This window comes from Mobula hypostoma, chromosome 1 (assembly GCF_963921235.1).
Source record: "Mobula hypostoma chromosome 1, sMobHyp1.1, whole genome shotgun sequence".
In the NCBI taxonomy this organism is placed as follows: domain Eukaryota; kingdom Metazoa; phylum Chordata; class Chondrichthyes; order Myliobatiformes; family Myliobatidae; genus Mobula; species Mobula hypostoma.
In genome coordinates, this window is record NC_086097.1 from 254,176,075 (window position 1) to 254,202,337 (window position 26,263).

The 26,263-nt window shown below is 41.6% G+C and overlaps 1 protein-coding gene across 7 annotated transcripts in view; it reads left to right on the forward strand.

The window, feature by feature from the left end:
- Nucleotides 1–26,263, forward strand: part of LOC134356433 (transmembrane protein 241-like) — a 219,683-nt gene that overhangs the window by 46,124 nt on the left and 147,296 nt on the right. For all 7 annotated transcript variants that reach the window (XM_063067382.1, XM_063067398.1, XM_063067390.1 and 4 more), the window contains one exon: nucleotides 24,165–24,207. In XM_063067382.1, coding sequence (XP_062923452.1) covers nucleotides 24,165–24,207 — 43 coding nt within the window. The remainder of the gene's footprint in view (nucleotides 1–24,164; nucleotides 24,208–26,263) is intronic.

Consider the following 26,263-nt stretch of genomic DNA (forward strand, 5'->3'; position numbering starts at 1 on the left):
CCTCCCCTATTACAACCTTAAAGAACCTCTATGACCCTCCAAGGTATTAAAGATGGGCCTCTTTAATTCAGTTGCTTGATCATCCCTGAATTTATCTTTTTAGAGATACAGCACAGTAACAGGCCCCTCTGGCCCAGCGGCTCAATTACACACGTGTGACCAATTAACCCACTAACCGGTACGACTTTGGAATGTGCAATGAGACTGGAGCGCTCAGAGAGAACCCCTGCATCACAGGGGTAACATGCAAACTCCACTTTCTAAACCTGTATGACAGCTGGGCCTCTCCATATTTTTAGGATGTTGGTTAAAATCTACAACCGATTGGTTATCTGCCCCAGTATTTGTTGGGCATTGTCGAGCACCTTCACTCCATCTCCCAAAACAGGCAGGATTTCCAGGTCGCCACACATTTAATTCCCATTCCCATTCCGACATGTTGGTCCATGGCCTCTACTACCACGATGAGGCTGCTGTCAGGATTTCCCGGTCGCCACACATTTAATTCCCATTCCCATTACGACACGTTGGTTCATGGCCTTCTCTACTACCATGATGAGGCTGCTCTCGGGCTGGAGGGGAACACCTTATACTCTACTTCCAACCCTTCAGCATCAACACTGACTTCTTGACTTTCGGTAATTTCTACCCCCTCCTCCTTCTCTTTTTACATTCCCTATTATGACTCCCCTCTTACCCTTTCTTTTCTCCTCATCTGCCCGTACCTCCCTCTGGTTCCTCTCCTTATTTCTCCCATGATCAGTCCACTGTCCACTTCTATCAGATTCCTTTGGTCATTTTCCACCTATCACCTCCCACTTTCTTACTTCATCCCCCCTCCTTGACCCCAACCACCCATCTTCCCCCTCACCTGGTGTCATTAATCACCTCCCAGCTTGTACTCCTTCCCTCACCCCACCTCTTGTTCTCATTTCTGCCTTTTCCTTCCCCTCAATTCCAGTGCCGTAAGGAGCCTTGGCCCAAAAACATCAACACTTTATTCCTCTGACCTGCTAAGTTCCACTAGCATCTGCAGAATCACTTGTGTTGCACGCCCTGTTTGACAAACTTACTGGAGTTCTTTGAGGGTAGAACCAGCCCAGTGGATAAAACCATAAGATAAAGGAGCAGTAGGCCATTTGGCCCATCGAGTATGCCCCACCATTCAATCATGGGCTGATCCAATTCTTCCAGTCATCCCCACTCCCCTGCCTTCTCCCCATACCCTTTGATGCCCTGACTAATCAAGAACCTCTCTGCCTTAAATGCACCCAGTGAGTTGGCCTCCACAGCTGCTCGTGGCAACAAATTACACAGATCTACCACCTTCTGACTAAAGTAATTTCTCTGCATCTCTGTTCTAAATGGACGAACTTCAATCCTGAAGCCGTGCCCTCTTGTCTTGAACTCCCCTACCATAAGAAGTAACTTTGCCATTTCTAATCTGCTCACGCCTTTTAACATTCGGAATGTTTCTATGAGATCCTCCCTCATTGTGCTGAACGCCAGGGCTTACAGCCCAAGAGCTGCCAGACGTTCCTCATACGGTAACCCTTTCATTCCTGAAATCCTTCTTGTGAATCTTCTCTGAACCCTCTCCAATGTCAGTATATCCTTTCTAAAATAAGGAGCCCAAAACTGCACACAGTACTTCCAGGTGTGGTCTCACGAGTGCCTTATAGAGCCACAACATCACATCCCTGCTCTTATATTCTATACCCCTAGAAATGAATGCCAACATTGCATTCGCCTTCTTCATCACTGACTCAACCTGGAGGATAACCGCTAGGGTATCCTGCACAAGGACTCCCAAGTCCCTTTTCATCTCTGCATTTTGAAGTCTCTCCCTATCTAAATAATAGTCTGCCTGTTTATTTCTTCCACCAAAGTGCATGACCTTACACTTTACAACATTGTATTTCATTTGCCACTTCTTTGCCCATTCCCCTAAACTGTCTAAGTCTTTCTGCAGGCTCTCTGTTTCCTCAATGCTACCCACTCCTCTACTTATCTTTGTATAATCGGCAAATTTAGCCAGAAATCCATTAATCCCATATTCCAGTTCATTGACAGACATCAGAAAAACATGTGGTCCCAACACTGACCCCTGTGGGACTCCACTGGTGACCAGCAGCCAGCCAGAATAGGATCTCTTTATTCCCACTCTCTGTTTTCTGCCAATCAGCCAATGCTCCACTCATGCTAGTAACTTCCCTGTAATTCCTTGGGCTCTTATCTTGCTAAGCAAGCTCACGTGCAGCACCTTGTCAAAGGCCTTCTGAATATCCAAGTACACCATGTCTACTGCATCTCCTTTGTCTACCCTGCTTGTAATTTCTTCAAAAAATCGCGATAGGAGTGTCTGGCAGGATTTTCCTTTCAGGAAACCATGCTGGCTTTGGCCTGTCTTGTCATGTGTCTCCAAGTGCTCTGTAATCTCATCCCTAACAATCAATTCCAACAACTCCCAACCACTGAGTCAGGCTAATAGGTCTATAGTTTCCTTTCTGCTGCCTCCCACCCTTCTTAAATAGCAGAGTAACATTTGCAGTTTTCTAGTCATCCAGTACAAAGCCATAATCTATTGATTCTTGAAAGATCATTGCTAATGCCTCCATAATCTCTCCATCTACTTCCTTCAGAACCCGAAAGTGCATTTCATCAGGTCCAGGAGATTTATCCACCCTCAGACCATTAAGCTTCCTGAGCACCTTCTCTGTCATAATTTTCACTGCACATATTTCACTTCCCTAACACTCTTGAATGTCCGATATACTGCAGCTGTCTTTCACTGTGAAGACTGATGAAAAATACGCATTCAATTCCTCTGCCATCTCTGCATCTCTCGTTACAATATCTCCAGCGTCAGTTTCTATTGGTCCTATATATAGCTATATATCTATATCTACCCTCAACTTTCTTTTACTCTTTATATTCTTTAAAAAAGCTTTTAGTGTCTTCTTTGGTATTAGTCACCAGCTTCTTTTCAAAATTCATCTTTTCCTTCCTAATGACCTTCTTAGTTTTCTTCTGCAAGTTTTTAAAAGCTTCCCAATCCTCTATCTTTCCACTAGCTTTGGCTTCCTGTATGCCCTCTCTTTTGCTTTTACTTTGGTTCTGACTTCACTTGTCATCCACGGTAGTATCCAGAATCATTGGACTCTGGCATGGTGCCAGAGGACTGGAAAATTGCAAATGTCATTACACTCTTTAAGAAAGGAAGAAGGCAGCAGAAAGGAAATTATAGATCAGTTAGCCTGACCTCAGTTGTTGACAAGATGTTAGAGTCAATTGTTGAGGATGAAGTGATGGAGTACTTGGTAACACGACAGGAATAGTATAAAGTCAGCATGGTTTGTTCCAAGGAAAATTCTGCCTGATGAACCTGTTGGAATTCTTTGAGAAGATTACAAGTAGGATAGATAAAGGGGATGCTGTGAGTGTTGTATACTTGGACTTTCAGAAGGCCTTTGACAAAGTGTCACATATGAGGCTGCTTTACCAAGTTAAGAGCCCATGGCATTACAGGAAAGTTACTGACATGGTTATAGCATTGACTGATTGGTAGGAGGCAGCGAGTGGAAATAAAAGGATCCTTTCTGGTTGGCTGCCAGTGACTTGTGGTGTTCCGCAGGGGTCTGTGTTCGGACTACTTCTTTTTATGCTGTATATGAATGACTTAGATGATGGAATAGGTGGCTTTGCTGCCAAGTTTGCAAGTGATATGAAGATTGATGGAGGGGCAGGTAGTGTTGAGGAAACAGGTAGGATGCAGAAGGACTTAGACAGATTAGGAGAATGGGCAAAAAAGTGGCAAATGAAATACAATGTTGGAAAATGCTCGGTCATGCACTTTAGTAGCAGAAATAAATGTGCAGACTATTTTCTAAATGGGGAGAAAATCCAGAAATCTGAGATGCAGAGGGATCACGGAGTCCTTGTGCAGAACACCCTGAAGGTTAACTTGCAGGTTGAGGCAGTGGTGAGGAGGGCAAATATCATGTTAACATTCATTTCAAGAGGTTTAGAATACAAGAGCAAGGATGTGATGCTGAGCCTTTATAAGACACTGGTGAGGCCTCACCTTGAACTGTTTTGGCCCCCTCATCTTCCAAAAGATGTGCTGGCTTTGGAGATGGTCCAGAGGAGGTTCACAAGGATGATTCCAGAAATTAAAGGTTTATCAAACGAGTACCGCTTGATGGTTCTGGGTCTGTACTTGCTGAAATTTAGAAGGATGAGGGGGGGTTCTCATTGAAACCTTTCGGATGTTGAAAGGCCTGGACAGAGAGATGTGGAAAGGATGTTTCCCATGGTGGGAGAGTCTAGGACAAGAGGGCATAGCCTCAGGATAGAGGGGTGCCCTTTCAAAACAAATGTGGCAAAATTTCTTTTGCTAGAGGGTGGTGAATTAGTGGAATTTGTTGCCACATGCAGTGAGACCAGGTCATTGAGTGTATTTAAGGTAGAGATTGATAGGTTCTTGATTGGACATGGCATCAAAGGTTATGGGGAGAAGCCCGGGAAATGGGGTTGAGGAGGAGATAGAAGAAGGATCAGCCATGATTGAATGGTGGAGCAGACTCGATGAGCTAGATGGCCTAATTCTGCTCCTATGTCTTATGGTCTTCTTCCATTTGAAAATTTCTTCTTATTTGGAATATATCTGTCTTGCACTTCCCTCATTTTTCGCAGTATCTCCAGCCATTGCTGCTCTGCTGTCCTTCCTGCTCGTGTCCCTTTCAAGTCAACTTTGGCCAGTTCCTCTCTCATGCCATTGTAATTTCCTTTGTTCCACTGAAATACCGACACATTGGAATTCAGTTTCTCCTTCTCAAATTTCAAAGTGAACTCAATCATATTGTGATCACCATTCTTAAGGTTCCTTAACCTTAGGCTCTCTTATCACCTCCAGATCATTGCACAACTCCCAATCCTGCACAGCTGATCCCCTAGTGGGCTCAACAACAAGCTGTTCTGAAAACCCATCCCTTAGACATTCTACAAATTTGATATCCTGAGTCCCAGTACTGGCCTGGTTTTCCTGATCCACTTTCATGTTAAAATCCCCAACGATTAACATGACATTGCCCTTCTGACACGCCTTTTCTTTCTCCTGCCGTAATTTGTAATCCAGATCCCGCTGCTGTTTGAAGGCCTGTATACAACTGCCATTAGGGTCCTTCTACCCTTGCCATTTCTTAACTCAACCCGTAAAGCCTCTACATCTTCCGATCCTATGTCATCCCTTTCTAATGATTTAATATTATTTCTTATACACAGGGCCACACCAGCCCCTCTGCCTACTAACCTATCTTTCCGATATACCATATATCCTTGGACATTCAACTCCCAACGGCAGCCATCCTTTAGTGAAGTGTCAGAGATGGCCACAACATCATATTTGTTAATCTGTAGCTGAATTTCAAGATCCTCCATTTTATTTCTTAAAGAGGGGAGCAAATTATTTACTTAGATTTCCAGAAAGCATTCGATAAGGTGCCACACAAAGGACATATCCATAGGATAAGAATGCATAGAGTTTCGAGTGATGTATTAGCATTGATAGAGAATTGGTTGACCAATAGAAAGCAGAGAGTTCAGATACATGGATGTTTCTCTGGTTGGCAATCAATCAGTGGTGAGCAGTGTGCCACAGGGGTCAGTGCTGGGGCCATAACTGTTCATGATATTCATTAACGATCTGAAAGAGGGGACCAAGTAAGTTTGCTGATGACACTAAATTGAGTGGAAAAGCATATTTTGTAGAAGTTATGGAGAGTCTGCAGAGAGATATAGTTAGCTTAAGTGAGAGGGCAAGGGTCTGGCAGATGGAGTACAATGCTGGTAAATGTGAGGTCATCCACTTCAGAAGGAAAAAATGGAAGGGCAGGTTATTATTTTAATGGTTAAAAAAATAGCAGCATGCAGCTGTGCAGAAGGACTTGGGAATGCTTGTGTAGTTCTGGTCTCCTTACTTGAAGGATATACTCACCTTGGAGGTGGTGCAGAGGAGGTTCACCAAGTTGATTTCAGAGTTGAAGCGGTTAGACTATGAGGAGAGATTGAGTTGCCTGGGACTGTACTCACTGGAATTCAGAAGTATGAGAGGAGAATTTGTAGAAACATATAAAATTATGAAAGGGGTAGATAAGATAGAGCCAGGAAAGTTGTTTCTACCGTTAAGTGAGCCTAGAACTAGGGGACATAGCCTCAAAGTTCGTGGAAATAAATTTAGGACAGAGATGAGGAGGAACTGCTTTTCCCAGAGGGTGGTGAATCTGTGGATTTCTGTGCCCAATGAAGCATTGGAGGCTATCTCAGTAAATATATGTTAGACAAGATTGGATAGATTTTTGCGTAGTAGTGGAATTAAGGGTTATGGGGAAAAGGCAGGTAGGTGGAGATGAGTCCATGGTCAGATCAGCCATGATCTTAAAAAAAGCTTTTTTAAGTATATAAAGGGTAAAAGAGAGTTGAGGGTAGATATAGGACCAATAAAACATGACGCTGAAGATATTGTAATGAAAGATGCAGAGATGGCAGAGGAACTGAATGCATCAGTCTTCACAGTGAAAGATGTTTGCAGTATACTGGACATTCAAGAGTGTCAGGGAAGTGAGGTTTGTGCAGTGAAATTTACGACAGAGAAGGTGCTCAGGAAGCTTAATGGTCTGAGGGTGGATAAATCTCCTGGACCTGATGGAATGCACCCTCGGGTTCTGAAGGAAGTAGCTAGAGAGATTGCTGAGACATTAACAATGATCTTTCAAGAATCAATAGATTCTGGCATTGTACCGGATGACTGGAAAATTGCAAATGTCACTCTGCTATTTAAGAAGGGTGGGAGGCAGCAGAAAGGAAACTATAGACCTGTTAGCCTGATGTCAGTGATTGGGAAGTTGTTAGGGATGAGATTATGAAGTTCCTGCAGGCACATGATAAGATAGGCCAAAGACAGCATGGTTTCTTGAAAGGAAAATCCTACCTGACAAGCCTACTGCAATTCTTTGAGGTAATTACAAGAAGGGTAGATAGAGGAGATGCAGTCGATATGGCGTACATGGAACTTCAGGAGGCCCTTGACAAGGGGCCACACATGAGGCTGCTTAGCAAGATAAGAGTCCGTGGAATTACAGGGCAGTTACTAGCGTGGGTGGAGCATTGGTTGGTTGGCAGAAAACATAGTGGGAATAAAGGGATCCTATTCTGACTGACTGCTGGTTACCAGTGGAGTTCCACAGGGGTTGGTGTTGGGACTGCTGCTTTTTACGACGTATAACAATAATTTGGACTACGGTATTAATGGATTTGTGGCTAAATTTGCCAATGATACAAAGATAGGTGGAAGAGCGGGTAGTGCTGAGGAAGCAGAGAGCCTGCAGAGAGACTTAGATAATTTAGAAGACTGGGCAAAGAAGTGGCAAATGAAATACAATGTTGGAAAGTGTAAGGTCATGCACTTTGGTGGAAGAAATAAACGGGCAGATTATTATTTACGCAAACATCAGGTTGGAGGAACAACACCTTATATTCCGTCTGGGTAGCCTCCAACCTGATGGCATGAACATCGACTTCTCTAACTTCCGCTAATGCCCCACCTCCCCCTCGTACCCCATCCGTTATTTATTTTTATACACACATTCTTTCTCTCACTCTCCTTTTTCTCCCTCTGTCCCTCTGACTATACCCCTTGCCCATCCTCTGGGTTCGCCCCCCCCCTGTCTTTCTCCCCGGACTTCCTGTCCCATGATCCTCTCGTATCCCCTTTGCCTATCACCTGTCCAGCTCGTGGCTCCATCCCTCCCCCTCCTGTCCTCTCCTATCATTTTGGATCTCCCCCCCCCTCACTTTCAAATCTCTTACTAACTCTTCCTTCAGTTAGTCCTGACGAAGGGTCTCGGCCTGAAACGTCGACTGTACCTCTTCCTAGAGATGCTGCCTGGCCTGCTGCATTCACCAGCAACTTTGATGTGTGTTGCTCAGATTAATATTTAGATGGGCGAATTCAAAATGCAGAGATACAAAGGGACTTGGGAGTCCTTGTGCAAGATACCCTAAAGGTTGACATAGAAACATAGAAAACAGGTGCAGGAATAGGCCATTCGGCCCTTCGAGCCTGCACCGCCATTCAGTATGATCATGGCTGATCATCCGACTCAGAACCCTGTACCAGCCTTCCGTCCATACCCCCTGATCCCTTTAGCCACAAGGGCCATATCTAACTCCCTCTTAAATATAGTCAATGAACTGGCCTCAACTGTTTCCTGTGACAGAGAATTCCACAGATTCACCACTCTCTGTGTGAAGAAGTTTTTCCTCAACTCGGTCCTAAAAGGCTTCCCCTTTATCCTCAAACTGTGACCCCTCGTTCTGGACTTCCCCAACATCAGGAACAATCCTCCTGCATCTAGCCTGTCCAATCCCTTTAGGATTTTATACGTTTCAATAAGATCCCCACTCCATCTTCTAAATTCCAACAAGTATAAGCCTAGTCGATCCAGTCTTTCATCATATGAAAGTCCTGCCATCCCAGGAATCAATCTGGTGAACCTTCTTTGTACTCCCTCTATGGCAAGAATGTCTTTCCTCAGATTAGGGGACCAAAACTGCACACAATACTCCAGGTGTGGTGTCACCAAGGCCTTGTACAATTGCAGTCGTACCTCCCTGCGCCTGTACTCGAATCCTCTCGCTATAAATGCCAGCATACCATTTGCCCTTTTCACTGCCTGCTGTACCTGCATGCCCACTTTCAATGACTGGTGTATAATGACTCCCAGGTCTCGTTGCACCTCCCCTTTTCCTAATCGGCCACCATTCAGATAATAATCTGTTTTCCTGATTTTGCCACCAAGGTGGATAACCTCACATTTATCCACATTAAATTGCATCTGCCATGAATTTGCCCACTCACCTAACCTATCCAAGTCACCCTGCATCCTCTTAGCATCCTCCTCACAGCTAACACTGCCGCCCAGCTTCGTGTCATCCACAAACTTGGAGATGCTGCATTTAATCCCGTCATCTAAGTCATTAATATATATTGTAAACAACTGGGGTCCCAGCACTGAGCCTTGCGGTACCCCACTAGTCACTGCCTGCCATTCTGAAAAGGTCCAGTTTATTCCCACTCTTTGCTTCCTGTCTGCCAACCAATTCTCTATCCACATCAGTACCTTACCCCCAATACCATGTGCTTTAAGTTTGTACACTAATCTCTTGTGTGGGACCTTGTCAAAAGCCTTTTGAAAATCCAAATATACCACATCCACTGGTTCTCCCCTATCCACTCTGCTAGTTACATCCTCAAAAAATTCTATGAGATTCGTCAGACATGATTTTCCTTTCACAAATCCATGCTGATTTTGTCCGATGATTTCACCGCTTTCCAAATGTGCTGCTATCACATCTTTGATAACTGACTCTAGCCCCCCACCGATGTTAGGCTAACCGGTCTATAATTCCCCGGCTTCTCTCTCCCTCCTTTTTTAAAAAGCGGGGTTACGTTAGCCACCCTCCAATCCTCAGGAACTAGTCCAGAATCTAAAGAGTTTTGAAAAATTACCACTAATGCATCCACTATTTCTTGGGCTGCTTCCTTAAGCACTCTGGGATGCAGACCATCTGGCCCTGGGGATTCATCTGCCTTTAATCCCTTCAATTTACCTAACACCACTTCCCTACTAACATGTATTTCCCTCAGTTCCTCCATCTCACTAGACCCTCTGTCCCCTACTATTTCCGGAAGATTATTTATGTCCTCCTTAGTGAAGACAGAACCAAAGTAGTTATTCAATTGGTCTGCCATGTCCTTGCTCCCCATAATCAATTCACCTGTTTCTGTCTGTAGGGGACCTACATTTGTCTTAAGCAATCCAGGTTGAGTCGGTTGTGAAGAAGGCGAATGCAATGTTGGCATTCATTTCTAGAAATATAGAATATAAGAGCAGGGATGTGATGTTGAGGCTCTATAAGGCACTCGTGAGACCACACTTGGAGTATTGTGTGCAGTTTTGGGCTCCTTATTTTTGAAAGAATATACTGACATTGGAGAGGGTTCAGAGAAAATTCACGAGAATGATTGCAGGAATGAAAGGGTTACCATATGAGGAATGTCTGGCAGCTCTCGGGCTGTATTCCCTGGAGTTCTGGAGAAAGAGAGGGGATCTCATAGAAGCATTCCAAATGTTAAAAGGCCTGAACGGATTAGACATGGAAAAGTTACTTCCCATGGTAGGGGATTCTAGGACAAGAGGCCACGACTTCAGGATTGAAGGACATCCTTTTAGAACTGACATGCGGTGAAATTACTTTATTGAGAGGGTGATAAATCTGTGGAATTTGTTGTCACGAGCGGCTGTGGAGGCCAAGTCATTGGGTGTATTTAAGGCAGAGATAGATAGGTTGTTGATTAGCCAGGGCATCGAAGGGCCTGGGATGAAAGCAGGGGAGTGGGGATGACTGGAAGAATTGGATCAGCCCATGATTGAGTGGCGGAGCAGGCTCAATGGGCCAGATGACCTACTGCTGCTCCTATTTCTTTTGTTCTTGTGTTCTTATCTTTAGACTTTGTTGGCCAGTGGTCCTGAGAAATATCTTGGGACATTTGTTGTGATGAAGGTAGACTGGGCTGTAAAGCAGTAAGTTGCTGAATACCAGAGGACTGCAATAAATTGGAAATTTTAATTAAAATGTATGATGGTAGATAAACAATGAAAACATTTCTTTCTTTTTAAATATTATTATTATCCAAAATTAACATGAGTACATCGAAGAAAGCAACACTTACAATGTCTCAAGAAAAAAAGCATTATTTTAAAGATTGAAAAAATTTTGGTGATTAAATCAAAATCCCTACTAAGCAAGAAAAAGTGGGAAATAAAAACCCCATTACGTGTTCAACCCCAGAGCCATGCGTCATACAAAAAGCTTCTAAAGACAAACATCAAACTGCCAGCAAGAAAAAAAAAGTACCAAAAATTTACAATTAGATCGTGGAGGAAATCTATCAATTAACTCAAATGATAATAACGAGCAAATGAACCCCATCTTTTCTCAAAATCATACAAAAAAATGGCCCTCCTAGCTATCAATGTTACAAATGCAATAACATGTTGGTCAGACACAGAAATACCATGGATATTTTGAGGAATTATTCCAAAAAACAGTTAATTTGTTAGGTTGTAAATTAATTTTAAGTGCTTTAGAAATTGTCAAAAAAACTGACTTCAGGACTGTTCTAGTATAGAACAAGACCAATACTTGTGTGTCAGTGTAGCTGTCACAGTTTTACATCTATCACAATAACTATCAACATTAGGGAATATTTTAGACAATCTCTCCTTTGTCAAATGGTAACGATGTACAATTTTAAATTGGATTAGTGAATGACTAGCACAGATCAAAGAAGAGTTAACCAGCTTCAGAATCCACGTCCAATCCTCCGTCATAACAGTCAAATTAAGTTCCTTTTCCCAATCTTGTTTAATCTTAAATAAAGGACACTTATCCCATTGTAATAGTAAATTATAAATTCTTCCTATGGAACCCTTTATTGAAGGGTTCATACTCATAATAGTATCTAACAGGTCAGCGTCCAATATTGTAAGGAAAGTTACTTAAATATTTTTGTAAGAAATGTCTAACTTGAAAGTATTGTAAAAAGTGTGAGTATGAGAGAGAATATTTATCAACTAATTGTTCAAAAGACATCAGTCTATCTTCTTTAAATAAATCCGAAAAAGAATTAATACCTTTATTTTTCCAAAGTAAAAAAATTGGATCACTCAAAGAAAGCTTAAAAAAGTAATTTCGATAAATTAAACTACAAAATTTAAATTTTTTAAGATTAAAAATATTGCGGAACTGGAGCCAAGTTTGTAAAGAATGCTTAAACACAGGGCATAAGTTTAAATTAGCAGCTTTAGCTAATAGTATAGGTAAAGCAGCTCCCAGTAACGAGGTTAAATAAAACTTTTTACAGCTTTCAATTCCAAGTCTACCCAAATTGGCTGATGGTTCTTATCAACCCAATATAATCAAAAGGATATGTATCACACATTAACAGCCCAGTAGTACATTCTTAAATTAGGCCAAGCGAGACCTCCATCCTTTTCAACTTTTGAAAGTGACATTTACTAATTCTTGGTCTTTTATTATTCCAAATAAAAGATAAAATAATAGAATCAATCCGATCAAAAAACTTCTTAGTCAAAAAAACAGGGATATTCTGAAATAAATATAAAAATTTTGGTAAGATCATCATTTTGACTATATGGATGCGACCAACAAGTGAAAATGTAAGTGGACTCCATCTACGAAATAAATACTTCATAGAGTCTACCAAGGGAACAAAATTGGCTTTATAAAGATCCTTGTATATTTTAGTGATTATAACACCTAAATATCTAAAAGAATCCATGACTTTGAAAGGAGTATTATCATGTATAGAAACAGATTCATTTAAAGGAAATAATTCACTTTTACTAAAATTTATTTTATATCCTGAAAAATCTCCAAATTCATTAAATAATTTTAGCAAGGCAGGAATAGATTTCCTCAGGATTAGGTATATAAACCAATAAATCATCAGCGTAATGAGAGATCTCATTCACAAAAATCCCATAAATATATTTAGCTTCATGAAGAGCAATAGCAAGGGGTTCTAATATTAAATTAAATAACAAAGGACTTAATGGACAACCTTACCTTATCTCCTGTGAAAGCTGAATATAAGGGGACCTACAGTTATTAGTAATAACAGTAGCAATAGAAGTTTTATATATCATTCTAATCCAGTTATTAAAATTAACACCAAAGCCAAATGTCTCTAAAATGTTAAATAAATATTTCCATTTGACTCGATCAAACGCTTTTTCAGCATCCAAAGAGACGACGTATTGTGGAGTTTTCTGCTGTGTACATACATCTACTGATGCTTCTGGACACATCAGTGAGTTTTAAAAGAGGATGGATATATAATGTTAAATAATCTCCGAACATTTGAAAAAGAATAACGACCCTTTATAAAGCCTGTTTGATCTTTAAAAGTAATTTTACCCAAAATATTCTCCAACCGATTGGCCATTATCTTTGACAGTATCTTAGCATCAACGTTCAATAATGAAATAGGTCTATATGAGGCACAATCAGTAGGATCTTTATCCTTTTTAAGAAGTAAAGAAATAGAAGCCTCATAGAAAGTAGAGGGTAAATCACCTTTTACAAAAGAATCTTTAAACACTTCCAACATATACAGAGAAAGCACTCTTCCTAATTTTTAATAAAATTCTACAGGATAGCCATCGAGTCCAGGGGCCTTACCAGATTGCATTGAAAAAATAGCTTTATGAATTTCGGCGTCAGTAATCTGGGCATCAAGAGTTTTTGATCCTCAACAGAAATTTTAAGAAAAGCAATCTTTCTGAAGAAAGCATTCATTTTAGAAGAATCTACTGGACATTGAGATTTATAAAGTTCAGTATAAAAATCTTGAAAATTCTTATTAATTTCTTCATATTCCCAAGCCAGGGTACCATCTTTCCTACGAATTTTCAAAATTTGCCTTTTGGCTCTAGCCGTTTTTAATTCAGATGCAAGCAGTTTGTTATTTTTATCTCCAAACTTATAAATTAGCTCTTTAACTTAAGCAAATAGCCTTCAATAGGATGAGTTAATAATAGGTTATATTGTGATTGAAGTTCCACCCTTTGTTTGAATAAATCATTATTTGGGGGAATTGCATAAATATTATCTAAGTCTTTAATTTGTTTTGAAATCTTATCTAATTCTTCTTTAGTCTGTTTTTTAAGCTTAGCTGAATAAGAAATGATCTGACCACGTAAAAATGCTTTAAATGTATCCCATATGATTAATTTGGACGTGCCCCCATATCATTAAATAGAAAAGATTCTTTTATCTGGGTTTCAATGAAACTGACAAAGTCAGAATTTTGCAATAATGTCTGAGACATGTGCCAAGGTGGGCGGGCAAGAATGACATCATCAAATTCAAAAGACAAACTCAGAGGCGCATGATCAGATATAGCAATAGCGTCATATTCACAATCCGTAACTAGGCAAGAAGCGAGGATTGATTATAATATAATCAATCTTCAAATATTTTTTATAAGCATGTGAAAAGAAAGAATATTCTCTGTTATCGGGGTGCAGATACCTCCATAATTCAATCAATCCCAAAATGGGTCAAAAAGGAATTAATAAGTTACATGGAGCGATTTGGAAGTCGCTGATTGGTTGAGCTCTTGTTAATCAAAAGATTTAAACAACAGTTAAAATCCCGACCCATTATCAACATATATTCATTTAAATCAGGCAGTAAAGCAAAAACATTTTTGAAAAAAGGATCATCTAAGTTAGGACCGTACAAATTAACCAAAACAACTTTTCTGTTACAGATCACTCCTTTAACAATTAAAAATCTGCCATTAAAATCTGACTCAATATCCTCTTGAGTAAATATATTGGATTTAATAAAGATGGACACACCCTTAGTTTTAGTCATAGCCATACTTTATTGTTTTACTCTGCGAAGTGGAGTGAAATTGCAGACCCCTCCACCACCCAAAAAATCTGTTTTGATCTCCCACCCTGATATGTGTCTCTTGAGCAAAAATTATATCAGGTTGGAATCGGTTAATGATTTTAAAAGTCTTTTTTTGTTTGATAGGATGATTCCAACCACATACATTCCAACTTATTACATTAATCTGTTTAAATACCATACTATAATTTTATTCTACTTTTACACATGTGTAGAGCACATACCAATACGGGATGATAGAAAATGGCAGCGATGAAGAATACAACCACACAGAAAATACGCATGCTCCGGAACCACCCAATGGGAAAAACCCCTAACTCTAACCCCACCCTCCTCCCCCCATAGCCCGAGAAAAGGCAAGCAACCTATGATAGAATACGAAGCCAGGGGCTGCTCTGTCTGTACAAAAAAATTTTTAAAGGTTCTCTCTCTCTCCCTCCCCCTAGTTAAAAAAATGACTGACCTTGTAAGAGGAACAATAAAGTCACAACAAAGGAAAGTGTTTACATTCCAGCATCTACAAGCTATCTCATATTTATATTTAATCTTTTTTTAAACAAGCAAGAACCAAAATAATGTTATCTCTTAAAAAGAAAAACCAGCACCATTTTAAAATTTAACATTAAATCCTTAAAAAAAAACATTTAAATTCGGTAATAAGATGCTATAATAAAGCAGAAAAAAAGTTAGTAGCATAATTAACCCAACTAAATTTTCGAAAATACCAATTAGTAATATCATAAGTAATTGAACCCTCCCCTAAATATATATATATGTATATAAAAGGAAGCCCCATTAGTAGGAAAAACTACCAATTAATTAATTAAGAAAGAAACAAAAAAAGACATCAAACCAGATATTAGGTTAAAGGAACAAGTCCCTTTATCTTCTTTTTCTCCGTCGAATGACGGAATAACCATTTAAACAGTCATACTTGAACCATAGATCTTCTTTCCAATAAAACCAATGATATGCAATAATGAACAAATCCCCTTATCTTCTTTTAATAGTCTCTCAATGAAATGTCCAAATAACCTTCATAAATCTTCTTTCCGAAATGCCAATAATATACAGAGAGCCAAACAACCTTTCAGACAGTTCATTCAGCAGCTGCAGCAGGTATAGTTAGAACGAACTCCAGTGCAGGTTTTGGATCAAAAAATGTACGAGGAGGAGAGTTAGGAGGAAAAACTTTAATTCTTGTTGGGTAATGCAAGGAAAGAAACAGTTTCTTATCATATGCCTGTTTCATTACCAGAACAAATCTTGATCTTTGTTCCATTACCTCCTTCGGATAATCCTCATAAAAACGGAGCTCAGATTCCTTAAATCTAAAGCTCCCTGTTTTCTTACCTGTCGCATTATTTGATCTTTAATTTTAAAGTGATGAAAACAAACCAAAACAGACCTTAGTTTATTTGGATCTTTAAATTTCGAAGTAAAAGCTCTGTGTGCTCTTTCTATAGTAGGCGGTTGTGATAATATGGTAGGAAATAAGGTATGAGAACGCTTACCAAAGTAAGCAGTTAAATCTCCATCTTCAGCTCCTTCTTGCATCTGCAGATTATTTTGTGTTAACCAATTAGAATGCTGTCTGCAGTACATCTTTAGAAATTTATTAGTGTGTTTGGTGACATACCAAATTTTCTCAGACATATAGCTGCTGATGTGCCTTCTTTGTAATTGCATCAATATGTGTGGCCCAGGGTAAGTCTTCAGAGATGTTGATGCCTAGAAACTTGAAGCTGTTCGCCCTTTCCATTGTTTATCCCTCGAAAAGAACTGGTGTATGTTCCCTCAACTTCCCTTTCTTGAAGTCCACAATTCCTTGGTCTTACTTGAGTGCAAGGTTGTTGTTGTGACACCACCACACCCGCTGATCTATCTCACTCCTACGCGCCTCCTTATCACTATCTGAGATTTTGCCAGCAACCATGGTGTTATCTGCAAATTTTTTGATGGTGTTTGAGCTTTGCTTAGCTTCACAGTTGTGGCTGTAGAGACAGTCCAAGCCTAACTGGAATTTTAAGGGTAGTATTGAAGATCAGAATCAGGTTTATTATTACTGGCATGTGTTGTGAAATTTGTTAATTTAGCAGTATCAGTTCAATGCAATACAAAATATAGAAGAATGAATAAATAAATAAATTACAGTAATGTATATTGGCCAATAAAAGTCATGCAATAATAGAAATAATATATTGGATGGGTAATAATACAGATTGGATGGGTTGCACCTGAACTCGAGGGGGAACAATATCCTTGCAGGTAGGTTTGCTAGCATAGTTCGGGAGGGTTTAAACTAATTTGCGAGGGGGATGGGACCCAGAGCGATAGAGCAGTGAAAGAAGTGCATGGAGTAAAGCCAGATCTAACATACAGAGAGGCTTTGAGGAAAGAGAAGCAGAATAAACGGTGTAAAGACAGTAAGGTAGAAGGGCTGAAATGTGTATACCTCAATGCAAGAAGCATCAGGAACAAAGGTGATGAACTGAGAGCTTGGATACATACATGGAATTATGATGTAGTGGCCATTACAGAGACTTGACTGGCACCAGGGCAGGAATGTATTCTCAATATTCCCGGATTTCAGTGCTTTAAAAGGAGTAGAGAGGGAGGAAAAGGGGGAAGAGGGGTGGCATTACTGGTCAGGGATACTATTACAGCTACAGAAACGGTGGGTAATGCAGCAGGATCCTCTGTTGAGTCAATATGGGTGGAAGTCAGGAACAGGAAGGGAGCAGTTACTCTACTGGGGATATTCTATAGGCCCCCTGGTAGCAGCAGAGATACAGAGGCGCAGATTGGGAGGCAGATTTTGGAAAGGTGTAAAAATAACAGGGTTGTTATCGTGGGTGACTTTTAACTTGCCTAATATTGATTGGCAGCTGATTAGTTCCAAGGGTTTAGAAGGTGCAGAGTTTGTTAAGTGTGTCCAGGATGGATACCTGCCACAGTATGTGGACAGGCCGACTTGGGGGAATGCCATACTAGATCTAGTACTAGGTAATGAACTAGTTCAGGTCACAGATCTCTCAGTGGGTAAGCATCTGAGGGACAGTGACCACCACTCCCTGGCCTTTATAATTATCATGGAAAAGGATAGAATCAGAGAGGACAGGAAAATTTTTAATTGGGGAAGGGCAAATTATGAGGCTATAAGGCCAGAACTTGCAGGTGTGAATTGGGATGATGTTTTTGCAGGGAGATGTACTATGGACATGTGGTCGATGTTTAGAGATCTGTTGCAGGATGTTAGGGATAAATTTGTTCCGGTGAGGAAGATAAAGAACGGTGGGGTGACAAGTGAGGTGGAAAATCTAGTCAGGTGGAAGAAGGCAGCACACATGAATTCATCTATGGAATTTGTTGCCACAGGCAGCAGTGGAGGCCAAGTCATTGGGTGTATTTAAGGCAGAGATTGATAGGTATCTGAGTAGCCAGGGCATCAAAGGTTATGGTGAGAAGGCAGGGCAGTGGGACTAAATAGGAGAAAATGGATCAGCTCGTGATAAAATGGCGGAGCAGACTCGATGGGCCGAATGGCCTACTTCTGCTCCTTTGTCTTATGGTCTTATGAGGTTTAGGAAGCAAGGATCAGATGGGTCTATTGAGGAATATAGGGAAGCAAGAAAGGAGCTTAAGAAGGGGCTGAGAAGAGCAAAAATGGGGCATGAGAAGGTCTTGGCGAGTAGGGTAAAGGAAAACCCCAAGGCGTTCTTCAATTATGTGAAGAACAAAAGGATGACAGGAGTGAAGGTAGGACCAATTAGAGATAAAGGTGGGAAGATGTGCCTGGAGGCTGTGGATGTGAGCAAGGTCCTCAATGAATACTCCTCTTCAGTATTCACCAATGAGAGGGAACTTGATGATGGTGAGGACAATATGAGCGAGGTTGATATTCTGGAGTATGTTGATATTAAGGGAGAGGAGGTGTTGGAGTTGTTAAAATACATTAGAACGGATAAGTCCCCGGGGCCTGATGGAATATTCCCCAGGCTGCTCGGCGAGGCAAGGGAAGAGATTGCTGAACCTCTGGCTAGGATCTTTATGTCCTCGTTGTCGACGGGCATGGTACCGGAGGATTGGAGGGAGGCGAATGTTGTCCCCCTGTTCAAAAAAGGTAGTAGGAATAGTCCGGGTAATTATAGACCAGTGAGCCTTATGTCTGTGGTGGGAAAGCTGTTGGAAAAGATTCTTAGAGGTAGGATCTATGGGCATTTAGAGAATCATGGTCTGATCAGGGACAGTCAGCGTGGCTTTGTGAAGGGCAGACCGTGTCTAACAAGCCTGATAGAGTTCTTTGAGGAGGTGACCAGGCATATAGATGAGGGTAGTGCAGTGGATGTGATCTATATGGATTTTAGTAAGGCACTTGACAAGGTTCCACACGGTAGGCTTATTCAGAAAGTCAGAAGGCATGGGATCCAGGGAAGTTTGGCCAGGTGGAATCAGAATTGGCTTGCCTGCAGAAGGCAGAGGGTCGTGGTGGAGGGAGTACATTCAGATTGGAGGATTGTGACCAGTGGTGTCCCACAAGGATCAGTTCTGGGACCTCTACTTTTCGTGATTATTATTAATGACCTGGATGTGGGGGTAGAGGGGTGGGTTGGCAAGTTTGCAGACGACACAAAGGTTGGTGTTGTTGTAGGTAGTGTAGAGGATTGTCGAAGATTGCAGCGAGACATTGATAGGATTCAGAAGTGGGCTGAGAAGTGACAGATGGAGTTCAACCCGGAGAAGTGTGAGGTTGTACACTTTGGAAGGACAAACTCCAAGGCAGAGTAAATGGCAGGATACTTGGTAGTGTGGAGGAGCAGAGGGTTGTGGGGGTACATGTCCACAGATCCCTGAAAGTTGCCTCACAGGTGGATAGGGTAGTTAAGAAAGCTTATGGGGTGTTAGCTTTCATAAGTCGAGGGACAGAGTTTAAGAGTCGCGATGTAATGATGCAGCTCTATAAAACTCTGGTTAGCCACACTTGGAGTACTGTGTCTAGTTCTGGTTGCCTCACTATAGGAAGGATGTGGAAGCATTGGAAAGAGTACAGAGGAGATTTACCAGGATGCTGCCTGGTTTAGAAAGTATCTATTATGATCAGAGATTAAGGGAGCTAGGGCTTTACTGTTTGGAGAGAAGGAGGATGGGAGGAGACACGATAGAGGTGTACAAGATAATAAGAGGAATAGATAGAGTGGATAGCCAGCACCTCTTTCCCAGGGCACCACTGCTCAATACAAGAGGACATAGCTTTAAGGTAAGGGGTAGGAAGTTCAAGGGGGATATTAGAGGAAGGTTTTTCACTCAGAGAGTGGTTGGTGCGTGGAATGCACTGCCTGAGTCAGTGGTGGAGGCAGATACACTCATGATGTTTAAGAGACTACTAGACAGGTATATGGAGGAATCTAAGGTGGGGGGTTATATGGGAGGCAGGGTTTGAGGGTCGGCACAACATTATGGGCCGTAGGGCCTGTACTGTGCTGTACTATTCTATGTTCTATGTTGTATATTGAAAAAGTGAGGTAGTGTTCACAGGTTTAATGTCTATTTAGGAATCGGATGGCAGTAGGGAAGAAGCTGTTCCTGAATCGTTGAGTGTGTCCTTTAGGCCAGTGGTCCCCACCCTGTGGGCTGCGGACCAATACATTGCCGTGAAGCATGCAGTGGTGCAGCGATGGCCGGAATGCACCTAGCTCATCTTTAAGAAAAAAGCCGAAATAAACAAGCTAATTAATTAGGTGCCGCCCAGCACGTAAATGTCGGCCCAGATCAGAGGCGATGCAATCGGCAATCACCTCTGATCTGGGCCGACATTTACGTGCTGGGCGGCACCTAATTAATCAGCTTGTTTATTGCGACTTTTTTCTTAAAGATGTGCTGGGTGCCTCCCGGCTACCGCTGCACCACTGCTTTAGGCTTCTGTACCTCCTATCTAATGGTAAGAATGAGAAAAGGGCATGCCTTGGTTGCTGGGGGTCCTTAATAATGGACGCTGCCTTTCTGAGACACTGCTTCTTAAAGATGTCCTAGATACTTTGTAAGCTAGTACCCAAGATGGAGCTGACTAGATCTACAACCTTCTGCAGCTTCTTTCAGTCCTGTGCAGTAGCCCCTCCGTACCAGACAGTGATGCAGCCTGTCAGAATGCTCTCCACAGTACAACTATAAAAGTTTTTGAGTGTTTTTGTTGACATACCAAATTTCTTCAAATTCCTAATGTAGTATAGTCGCTGTCTTGCTTTCTTTATAGCTGCATTGATATGTTGGGACCAGGTTAGGTCCTCAGAGATCTTGACACCCAGGAACTTGAAACTGTTCACTCTCTCCACTTCTGATCCCTCTATGAGGATTGGTATGTGCTCCTCACCCTTCCTGAAGTCCATAATCAGCTCTTTTGTTTTACAGACGTTGAGTGCCAGGTTGTTGCTGCGACACCACTCCACTAGTTGGTATATCTTGCTCCTGTACACCTTCTCGTCACCACTTGAGATTCTACCAACAATGGTTGTATTATCAGCAAATTTGAAGATGGTATTTGAGCTATGCAGTCATGAGTATATAGAGAGTAGAGTAGTGGGCTAAGCACACACCCTTCAGGTGCACCAGTGTTGATTGTCGAGGAGGAGATATTATCACCAATCCGCACAGACTGTGGTCTTCTAGTTAGGAAGTCGACGATCCAGTTACAGAGGGAGGTACAGAGGCCCAGGTTCTGCAACTTCTCAATCATAATTTTGAGAATGATGGTGTTAAATGCTGAACTATAGTTGACGAACAGCATCCTGACATAGGATTGTTTGTATTGTCCACATGATCTAAGGCCATGTGAAGAGCCGTTGAGATTGTGTCTGCCGTTGACCTATTGTGGCGAAAGGCAAATTGTGATGGGTCCAGCTCCTTGCTGAGGCAGGAGTTCAGTCTGGTCATGACCAATCTCTCAAAGCATTTCACCACTGTATTTATGAGTGCTACTGGACAATAGTTATTAAGGCAGCTCGCATTATTCTTCTTTGGCGCTGGTATAATTCTTGCCTTTTTGAGGGAAGTGGGCCTTCCGCCTTTAGCAGGGAGAGGTTGAAAATGTCCTTGACCAGCTGATCTATCTCACCCCTGTACTCCTTATCAACAACAGTGGTGTTATCGGCAAATTTTTAGATGGTATTTGAGCTGTGCTTAGCTACATAGTTGTGGCTGTAGAGACAGTTCAAGTTCAAGACCAGTCAAGGTCAAGTGTAATTATCATTCAACCATAAAAGAATGCATGTGAATACAGCCAAACAAAACAGTGTGCCTCTGGATCCAAGGTGCAAAACAGTAGTCACACACTGCACAAAGCATATATAGCACATATAATTATGATAGTAGAAAAACTTTGTAGGCAGCCATCGATCCCAGAGGATAATGGGTTTGCACCTCTGGTGGACTATGTCTTCTCCAGGGCACAAGATTTGAAGAACCGACTGTTGTCCATGCAGTGGGTCCCCCTCTCCACATCACCGATGTAGTCCAAGGGAAGGGCAAGCGCCGATACAGCTTGGCACCAGTGTCGTTACAGAGGTTGCCAGATTGAAGTTGTAAATAACATCAAACTGCCTTAGGGACCCCAGCTCCGGATTTCATCCTCAGGGTTTACTCCCGAAGCCTTTCCCGTGGGTTAGTATGGCCGCAAGGCAACGGAGGTTTAAAATCAGAGTTTACCTTCTCCTAGGCGGACTGCCGTCCAAGGCTGACGAGCCCCAGCTGCCCGACGTAGAAAAAAAACATACAATCACATCAAAAATATAGCCCAAGTCCCTGAATGTCATTTCCTTTAGATTGATGGTGCATGGGATGTTGTCATGGAGCCATGTTTCTGCAAAAACAAGCCCACAGCAGTTCCTCATCACGTGCTAGTGCAGCTGCAGACAAACACAATCCAGCTTGTTTTCCACCGAGTGAACATTGGAGGGAAGTACGGGAGAGATTAGCCCCCAGCAGAGCATGGATGCCCGCTGTGCCTCACCGCCTCTAATGTGTCCTCCCCTGGGCAGCTCCAGCATGAGTGCCCAGACCGATGTCAGGCAGCTGCCCCACTGTTCGTCTCACCAATGAACCAGTGAATTGGACAGCATTATTCTACAATGCCAATGTCCAACAGGGTCTTGCAATCACAAATTACAATGGTGGCAAGGTTACCAAAGATCATAAGCCTGGCGTTTGAGAGTATTTTTAAAAATCAACCAGAATGGTCAAAAAAGTTGATAGATGGCAAAATAGAGATTCATTTTCTAGTAGTCATTTACAGGAAAATAAAGAAGTACAATAGAATTTAAGAAAAATTATACATAATCAAAGACTGACAAATATACAAAAGAAGACAAAATGTGCAAATAAATAAAATAAAGAATACTGAGAACATGACTTGTTGATTCCTTAATAGTGAATCCATAGGTTGAGGAATCTGTTCAGAGAGAAGTTGATTGAAGTTATCTGCACCAGTTCAGGAGCCTGATGGTTGAAGAGTATAACTGTTCCTGAACCTGCAGGAAGGCCTAGATGGTGGGGGTCCTAGATGCTGCTTTCCTGTGATTGTGCCCCATGTAGATGTACTCAGTGATGGGAAGGACTTTACCCCGATGGACCTCTTGTAGGCTTTTCCATTTCTGGACATTGGTGTTTCTGTACTAGTCAGGATGCTCTCCACTGTGCATCTGTGGAAGTTTGTCAAAATTTTAGCTGACGTGCCAAATCTGCACATACTTCTAAGAAAGCAGAGGTGCAGTTGTGCATTGTTTGTCATGGACCCAGGACAGATCCTCTGATATGATAATACCAAGGAGTTTAAAGTTACCGGTGTTATCTAGGGAAATTGAGCATCTTGCTCCAGATCAGTAAGCAATCTGCTGGAGGTACTCAGTAAGTCCTACAATTGTCTGCAAAATCTTTGTGAATCATAGAAGTCTACAGCCTGGATTATCTATGTGTACGGATGTACGGATCGGTGTTGCATTTATCCAAATTGGCACATTACACCAGCTGTATTTGAAATAAGAGTTAGTCATTTTTTTTTATGTCAGTAATTTGTTTAAATGGAAAGATGTTTCTCCTGCTACTTACGCTCAATGGTTATGCAACGTTATGTCATGCTTAGATATAGAGAAGATTCGTTGTTCAATTTCTGAATCTCATCAAGTCTTTCAAACATTGTGGGGACCCTTTCTGAATTATTTTCAAAACTTTCAATACCCTCAATTCGTTGTTTAAATTTAGATGTTGGCTATTATTAATTTTTATTATACGAGAAGGTACTTTACCTTTTATCGGTCTCGGTAAGGGTTAGACTCTTTTTCTGTAATAAATTAGTATATGTCAATATAACTTTGACTAACCTACATGTATATGGGGTAATGAGATGGTTATTATGAATAGGTATAATGTAACTGGTAGTAATTTGTTAAAGTTGTCACAAAGCATGTACCAATAGTTTACTTCTTTTTGCTGCTTTGTCTGGTTGGGCTTGTCAAATGCAGATTTCTTACTTGGGAAAATTGACATTTCTGTTCTTGTATAAAATCATATGAGAACTATCAGAGTTCACATTCTGTGTTCTTTTCTTGCAGGTGGATACAAAGTATTTCAGAAGTTAAAGTCTTGTGCACTAAGGTAAAATAGTACAGTACACAGAGTAGTTCAACATTCGAAGTTGTTCCGTTTCTTGGTCACCAATGAGAAGCTAGTCAGATTGTACCTGTTATTTCTTCTTTGTTTCAGGTCATTAATAAAATAATGTATGTACTTGTGATTTTATTTATTTAGACACACAGTACAGTAACAGGCCCTTCTAGTCCAACAAGCCCACCCCCACCCCCACCCCCAGTTACAGCCATGTGACCAACTAACATACAAACCTTACAGTCTTTGTACTGTGGGAGGAAACCAGAGTGCCTGGAGGAAAGCCTCATGGTCATGGAAAGAACGTACCAACTCCTGATAGGCAGTGGCAGGAGTTAAACACAGGTTGCTGGCACTGTTACAGCGATACACTAACCGCTGTGCTACCAATCAGCACAGAGTTATTAAAATACTCTTCTTAAAAGTTCTTAAAATACTGTTTTCAAATTTTGAAAAATTTGGAAGAATTTCAACCGTGAAAGTAGTTTTGAAATGCAAAAGACACTGAAGTTGCTGGAAATCTGAAATGGAAGCAGGAAATGCTGGAAGGATGAGGTAGACTCTGTACAGAGAGAAACTGAGTGAATGTTTCAGGTCAAGGACTATTAATCAGGCCTGTTCTGTTGATGAATGCTCATCACACTAATTCATAAGGGTTATCATAGACTTGTTCTGTTGATGAATGCACATCACACTAATTGAGCTCTGACCAGCGACCAACTCGGACATCAGAAGTTTGCGAGGAGGGAAATGCCCAAGTAGAAAAAGCAGCAGCAGATCACAGCAGCTTAATTGTGCCCTAACCAGCAACCATTTGAAACATAAAAAATTTGTGACAAACATCAGAGATTTGCATGGAGGGGATTTCACTCCGGTCCACTAACCAAGTAGAAAAATGCAGCAGCAGATCACGGCAGCTTATTTGAGCTCTGACCAAAGACCAATCTGGAGATCCAGAGTTTGAGAGGAGTGGATTTCACTCAGGTCCACTGACGTATTGAAAAAGGCAGCAGCGAATCGCAGCGGTGTAATTGAACTCTGACAGTGACCGATCAGTGTTTGGGATTGATTAGCAAGAGCAAATGAAAGGAAGGTGGGAAAACGCAGCAGTCATCGTTGCAATGGCCATCGTCTGAGTGAACAGAGACAGAGTGGTGAGGCTTTAGCTCTTCAAGGCTTCAGTCAGAGAAGGCAAAAAAAAAGCTCTGGTAAAGTTTTATTCCCTTCCTTCTTTATGTCTGCTCAGTTAAGACTAGAGATACCAGGCGTAGTTGAATGCTGCTCTTGCAGGATGTGAGAAGGCAAGGAGAACTACAGTGTCCCTGACAACTACAACTGCAAGAAGTGCATCCAGCTGCAGCTTCTAACAGATCGCGTTAAGGAGTTGGAGCTGGAACTGGATGAACTCCAGATCATTCGGGAGGCTGACGGGGTGATTGATAGGACATACAGAAAGGTAGTTATACCCAACGTACAGGACACAGGAAAATATGTGACATTTAGGAAGGGGAAAGGATTAATGACCATAAGATATAGTAGCAGACTTAGGCCATTTGGCCCATCGAGTATGCTCCACCATGTCATCATGGCTGATCCTTTTTCTTCTCAGCCCCAATCTCCTACTTTTCTTCCGTATCCCTTCATGCCCTGACTAATCAATAATCTATCAACCTCTGCCAATTACTTTGATAATAAATTTACTTTGAGAAGAGGTAAGAAGGAGATGATGATGCTGTCTTTTGAAGATGTCCTGATGGATAATTCCAGGATGATGTCCCTGTACAGTGCAGGAGGAATGCTGCACTGTCCAAGGTGCTGATCCTTGTCCCCGCCCTCCCAACACAGCAATATTCCATTCTTCTAAGCTGAAGAAGAGCTGTGGGAACCCTTCCCATTGACCCAGGGGCAATATTTATCTGTCGAATAACAAAACTAATCTAGGTAATCTGGTGACTGTCAGAGAAGCCAGTGCAGGGCACCCCTGTTGCCTACTCCCCCAGCAACATTTACACTGTTTGGGGGTTTTACCTAACACAGGAAAGTCACA